The sequence below is a fragment of the Berghia stephanieae genome, chromosome 7 (genome assembly GCF_034508935.2).
Source record: "Berghia stephanieae isolate SIO BIC M18660-M18661 chromosome 7, UCSD_Bste_1.3, whole genome shotgun sequence".
Taxonomy (NCBI): Eukaryota; Metazoa; Mollusca; class Gastropoda; order Nudibranchia; family Aeolidiidae; genus Berghia; species Berghia stephanieae.
In genome coordinates, this window is record NC_088366.1 from 41,558,466 (window position 1) to 41,565,965 (window position 7,500).

General features: G+C 35.0%; 1 protein-coding gene across 1 annotated transcript in view; it reads left to right on the forward strand.

The window, feature by feature from the left end:
* The window catches only part of LOC144977248 (uncharacterized), a 127,960-nt gene that overhangs the window by 44,458 nt on the left and 76,002 nt on the right, over positions 1–7,500 (forward strand). Inside the window, exons 3-4 of the mRNA XM_078922272.1 lie at positions 5,149–5,197; positions 7,442–7,486. Of these exons, the coding sequence (XP_078778398.1) occupies positions 5,149–5,197; positions 7,442–7,486 (94 nt within the window). The remainder of the gene's footprint in view (positions 1–5,148; positions 5,198–7,441; positions 7,487–7,500) is intronic.

A 7,500-nucleotide genomic window follows, 5' to 3' on the forward strand; every position in this document is an offset into this window, starting at 1 on the left:
TCTAGACTATTTTTATTCTAGTCACAAAAGCATGCAATGATAAGGATGATTAGAGGCCGGATGGATGACCATGATCGAAAAATATAATTCGAACGGGCGTTGTGTCCTTGGGTAAAACACATGCAAACACATTGCCTCACCCAATTCAGATGTGTATAAGTACCTGGCTGCAGGCAATGATGGACATTGTAAGAGTGCTGTTTGGCCATGTTTACAATCGCGTGTTAAGGTGGAATTTTGATTCCCGACTTGCGTGTTTCATAAAAGCCTCAAAACCAACGATACACATCGTGCACGAAACGTTAATAAGTGATAACATGCGCAGTGAGAATTTACAGTTTACTCTCCGCATCGTGATATGATCAACGAATTTGTCTTTGAATGCCATGTTTATTTAAAATTATATTTTGGGTAAGATATTATATGACGCTACAGTTGCATAAATGCCATCAGAGCATTTATATAGCGCAATATCCACTAAACGTGCTCAATGTGCTTTACAAGGGATCCCTAACCAACAGCTACACTTAACATTTAGGACGAGACATGACGCCAGTTGCATTTTTTTCCGACAGAGACAACGCTGTTAACAGCCTGGCACTCATTTTACACATGATTACAGTGAGAGTATGTGAGGAAAGAGCGATAGAGCACCACTATGCATATTTGAACCAGCAACAGAAGTTAGACAAATTGTACTGAACAGGCCACCAACATTTTGTGATTTGGACCCAATTCCTACATGTTTATTTAAAGAATACATAGATGTTTTATTACCAACAGTAACCAGCATAATAAATGATTGTATCAGTTCAGGCCAGCGGCGTGGCGTATTGACGGCATATGGTGGTGCCATGATTAGAGGAAGAAAAAAAATTCTTAAACAGTGAACAAGATTAAGAGAGAGCACATGTTAAAAACTCTCTTTTTTGGAAGGGTGGGGGGAGGGTCGATGATTTCTACGAGTGTACAAAACTCACAAAAACAAATAATTCATGAAAACAACAAGCCACAACACTGAGATACAAGTCCCGTGTGAAAAGGTCTTTGTAATTATTCTTTGTCAACCATTTAAAGGATTGGATTTGGTAGATAATGCAATCAATATGTGATAAATGTAAATCAAAAGAGAGAAAAAAACCTATGACAGAAATAACTTACTTTTAGTACTTGTAAAGAAAATCTGCACGGCGATGTTTCATCTCTGCAAATCTTTTTATAATTTGTTTATTGAAATCTGGAATGGCATTTGGCATCTATTTCAGCTTTGTGAATTGACAGAATCATTAACGACTTTAACCGCTCCTGTTTCATTGAATTGCGCAAGAAATTTTTCACTCTTTTAAGGGTGCTAAAACAACGTTCAGGAGGTCAAGAAATACGATGGAAGTGGTTAAGGTCACTATAGCTTATAGATGTCCATGATTTGTCAGTGTTTGTTGTATCTGTAAAAAGTAGACAATAAAAACAAAAGAAACGTGTTTCTTTTTCTAAACTAACTGTGAGCCATTCATGCCTGTCATACCATGTCACTGAAAAAGAGCGTTTTCGAGATTTTCACACCTGTGTTAATTCAAAATCAGTTGGTTGGTGAGGAACTGGTCTTTTTATTTCTAATTTGTCATCTAGTGTCGATCTCCCAAACGGTCGGTGAAGTAAAGAGTCAACTTGATTCATTGCAATTAACAAAACAAAACTTCAAAGTATATCTCAAATAATGGAAATCAGTGGAATACGATTAATGATTGCACAAATAAAAGGTAGATTCAGATCTTAAAGCATCACCAAAAAAAAAATCACTCCACTTAAGTACTTAAGAAATCAAAAAACACACCAAAGTATAACTGTTGACAATCTTCGCTTTCTTTCTCTGACTGACACAAATACACACGCACAAACACACACACACACACACACACAGACACAAATAAACACTCATACACACGTAACCATCAACTCGGCACTACAAGCAAGAAAAATGTTGGTAATTTCGTCCCAATGCTTCGTGTTGCAAAGAATTACTTTATTCAATAATCGTGAAAAAGAGGTGGGGGGAGGGGGATTTTGATATGTCATATTTTTCAGTTTTATGTTGTTTTTCTTTGCTGCTCAGAAATAAACTTAACAATGATCAGTGTTTTTGACAGTTAATGTAATATTTTGGATGGCCGAAGTTACCCTAATTATGACGTCCAACGGTGGAGCTCTCAGATCCTGGCACAAGTCGAGGGGTTTTCCGCTATTTGAAGATAGTATAATTTGCCCCAGTTTCTCGCTCAATCAGCTGTAGCGATACTAATGGATAGAGCATTAACTGGAGCTCGGATTGCTTTGCACCACGGTGTTGATTCGCGCAGTGATGTCACCAACACACGAGTCGGCGCAGTGCGTGATTCGGAACCTTGAATAGAGTGGAGACTAAAAAGGCAGTATGTTGTTGGCGAGTTGGCGAAAGACAGTGGAGTTAAAATTTCTCAGTTTTATTTTTAAAAGATTGGTGTGGTGCCTGGCACCATTCGATCCAATGGTCCCACGCCCCTGGTTCAGGCATAATTCTTGATGCTTTTAAAAAGCCATTGTAAAACCTCTTTTAAACAAAAGTGGTCAAGACATAAATAATTTCAAAAATTACAGACCTGAAAATACTTTTAAAACACATGAATATTAATCTTACCGAACCTCTCCAGTCTGCTTATAAAGCCTTTCATAGTACTGGAACTGCTCTAATGAAAGTCAACACCGACATTCTTAACGCCATTGACATAAATAATGTATGTCTTTTTGCTCTTTTTGATCTATCTGCAGCTTTTGACACCATAGATCATGATATACTCCCGAATAGATCGTGGGAAAGGCCCTTGACTTTTTTTTTACTTAAGCAACAGAAAGCAAGTAGTCCAATTAAATAAAGCAACGTCTCATGAATATCCTTTAAAATGTGGTGTACCTCAAGGATCAGTCCGTCGACCTGTGCTCTTTACAGTGTGCATTCAGCCAATGTCTGAAATTTCTGTAAAAAATAATTCAAAGTGATACTAAGCCGCTAGAAGCTGTGGGCTGTAAAAAGTAATAAACAAAAATCATGCATTAAAAAAAAAAGAACAAAATACCAAACACGGAACGTTTCGGGCTCAAATCCCTTCTTCAACCTACAACAAAAAACAATAAAAACATAAATGCATTACTAAACCACGAAGTTAAATCTTATTACAATAACACACAATGAATAACAGTACGAAACACGTTATGGCAGCAAGGGTTCAATCCTAGGAAGACACAAAAAACGATGTAATCCTTTGGAATTAACACAAGTCAAAGTGATACTAAGCTGCTAGAAGCTCTGGACTGTAAAAAGTAATAAACAAAATGAATATAACAGCTTCAAAAAAGAACAAAGTATCAAACACGGCTCAAAATCCTTCTTCAGCCAACAACAAAAAAACCCAATAAAAACACAAATACATTACTAAACTACAAAGTAAAATATAATACATCTTTCCATCTTTACGTAGATGACACCCAAGTGTACAAATTCAAAACACCAAACAATATCCCTCTTTTAATTTCATGTATGGAGGACTGTATCAGAGATGTAAAGTGTTGGATGAAATCAAACAAATTGAAATTAAATGATGAAAAGACGGAATTAGTGTTATGCGGAAATACCATTGGGAAAAAATAGTAAAACTAAGAGTCAATCTGAATATTAATGGATGTCCGATACAGTCCTCTTTAGGTGTTAAAAATCTTGGCGTCTTTTTTGACAATGTATCCATGCAGACACAAATCGATAACCTTTGTACATTTTAAATATTTATATAAAGAAAATGGCCACAATCAGAGATTATTTGACTATTCAGGTAGCCAGTCAATTTGTTTATTTTATCACGTATTGATTACTGCAATTCCCTTCTTTTAGGTGTAATTCAAAATAAATATCTCGTATTCAGAACACTGCTGCAAAATTAATTTTAAGAAAAGCTCCTATGTCCCACACCCTCCCACCCTCCCACCTCTCTACGAACTGCACTGGCTACCAATCAGAGAGAGAGAGAGAGAGAGAGAGAGAGAGAGAGAGAGAGAGAGATTAAATTACAAAATCGCTTAATATGTTTTAAATGTTTAAACGATGAAGTTCCTATCTATTAAAAAAACCATTACATCCTTATAAACCTTCCAGATCATTAAGATCATCATCTGATAAAACTAAACTTTTAGTTCTTCTTTTAAAATACATTTGTTTAGGTGGGCAATTCTCTTCTTGTCATGGGACCCCGTGCATGGAATTCTATTCCCAGAACCATCAGGGAACAGCCAACTATTAATTCTTTTAAAATCGAAACTAAAACATTTCCTTTTCACATCTGCCTACTTTAATCTGAGACATACTATAATATGGTTATAACCCTATGTGTGAATAGTCAATTGTATGTCTGCGTGATTGTGTGTATGTGTGTATGTGTGTATGTGTGTGTGTGTGTGTGTGTGGAGGAGGGGGTGTTGTTGGTTGTAGTTCAAGAATGCATATAAATGGCATTGAGCATTATATAATTTTGTAAATGCGCTTACAAATGTGATCTATTATTATTATTCTCCTAGGAATCAACTATGTGCCTCCCAGACCGGAACTCGAACCCAGGACCTTTCGATCCGGACGCAAGTGCCATGCCACAAGACCGCATAGCCGCAATAAATTGCTTCTTTCCTTTCTTATTATGGCTGAGCTCTTTGTTCACGATATGGGTCAGAAACCAGCGTTCAACAGAAAAAGATATTCAATATACACATTGTATTTTATATTAGATATCGAGATACTATAGCAAATCACCCCAAAATAACTAGAGACCGTCCGTCCAGATTTTGTGATCATTTTGTTTGGCGGAATCATTTCGAATACAGCAAATGTTTTCCTTTACTGTATATAGATACATCTATTTTGCCCCCTTTCTTAAACTAATCATAGAAATGTATTGATGCTTGTTTTTTCATCATTAACGTTTATTTCCAATAGCAAGTTTAATGTGACGATCGATATCACTGACAGTAGAAGTTTCCAGACCGAAAATAGACACAGAACTAGTCTAAGTGCGGCATAAAAATAAGACGTTTGTGTAACAAGTACTTGTTATCGATTTCTTTTTATTTCAGTGAAGAAATATCTCAAACGGACAAAGCCAAGTATGGAGAACTATGCCAGGTAGGAAGCAAGATCCTTTTATTATTATTACTATTATTATTATTATTATTATTATATTATTATTATTATTATTATTATATATTATTATTATTATTATTATTATTATTATTATTATTATTATTATTATTATTATTATTATTATTATTATTATTATTATTATTATTATTATTATTATTATTATTATTATTATTATTATTATTATTATCATTATTATTATTTCTATTATTAATGTTATTATTAACATTATTATTATTGTTATTTTTTCATCATCATCATCATCATCATCATCATCATCATCATCATCATCATCATCATCATCATCATCATCATCATCATCACCTTTAATATTGATATAATTATTGGCTGATTACACAAATATTATTTGAGGTTTTTCCTTTTTAAATAGTCATGGAATTTATATTAGCGTTGTCAATGGCCGAGAGCTAGGTAATTATAAATCGTCTTTATGTGAAGTGATATTGAGCTTGACCAATAACGAGAGAGCGACGATGCTCGCAAATTTGAAACTTGGGTCATTTGTCCTGGAGCGTGGCGCTCAATAATTAAGTATATAGTATAGTCTATGTGAGAGATGGGTGAGACCGCATTTATATAAAAAAGCACTCAACAGACAGTTTGTACAAAATAAAAAAAGTTAAGGTCACACATGACCTGCTGTCTGGAATATATGAAGTATTACGGAGCGCATTGAGCAATGTGAAACCGTGAAATGCACACAATAAATGTTCTAATGTGTTTGATTTATTCTTTTAGATATATTTTTATTTCCGTTATTTATAGTTATTGGCCATCTTTTGATTCTAAAAATAAAATGAATCTATCAAAATTTAAACATGGACTTTCTAGTTATGTGTTTTAAAGGATAGAAATGCTATTAAGAATAAAGGTCAATCGCTTGATTTTCTCGACCTATTGAATAGAATGTTGATTGGAGATCATAGAGAAGACGTCATTGGTATCAGGCGCTATAAATAACTGACACAATGCCAAGGAAACAAATTAACGAGCTGGGTTTTTTTTTATTGAAAAAAAAAGAATAAATAAATAATTGAGCTTTTATATAGAGCAATATCCACTAAACGTGCTCAACAGCAACACGTAATATTATATTAAACAGGACATGGCGCCTGTTAAGCGACATTACATTTTTAAAAAAATTCCGACAGAGACAACGCTGTTAACAGTCAGGTACTCATTTTACACCCGACTACGGTGATAAAATGTGAGTAAAGAGCCTTTTCCAAGGACTCAACTATGCGCCGAGCGAGGCTCGAACCCAGGACCTTCCGCTCCGAAAGCGAGTGTCATACCACAAGACCATATAGCCGCAGTTAGGTTGACACTTAAAATCATCCATTCGAGTGGGTCATGATGACACTCTCCGTAGGTTATATTTTTCATATTACTATTAGATTGTTTTGGCAGTGTTCATTATTGATAAATTGATAATCTGAAAAAAGTCATGCATGGCGATATTTTGCCTCACAAAACAGATAGAAGGTCATGTCTTCCTCCAACCATTCGAACCATTGTCCGTTGGACTGGTTACTAGGTCAAATGACAGGGATATAAAACGTCAACACTGGCAAAACGCCTTTGATTATTTTAGTGAAAAAAGTTCTATGCATATATTGGTCGATTAAGTTGACGTAAGAGATTTTTTGATAAGTTGAAATGATTACTCGCTATACGAAGTAACAATTTACTTGCCAAATTGTATAAAAGAATTGTCAGCCTGTAGCTTCGCATAGAAGTCACTAAACAACAATATATTCAAATTGAGAACTTAGGGAGAAAGCACCGGTGTAAGATAATGATTTGAACAAGTATGTATGAAACAGTGCCAGACAAAGCAATAAAGAAAAATACAAGAAAAAAAACCATCCCAAAGAATCAGTCTTCCTTGATTTGGGATCGAATATGAAGAATATATAAACAATAAAATGTCATTGTTATACTACCACTATTCTGGGGTACTCTTGAAAACACGTTTTTAAATATTCTGCCAGAAAGCTCGTCCTTCAAATATCGATCCTTATCTTGTCTCAAAACTTGGACTTCTCTTGAAGCTCTCTGTTTGGACAAACTGAGGGTCATTCTAATCGATCGATGTTTGAAGGACGAGTTCCCTGTCAAAACTGTTAAAACCTATTTCTTTTTCCGAGTACGTTAGTTTGCTCATGATTGCCAAACCTGATTCACTTTTGTTTCGTCTGTTTCCAGTATTTCCCAGGACGATTGTGGTTTTCCCGCTATGTCAACTCACAGGTAAGCTGTTTTCC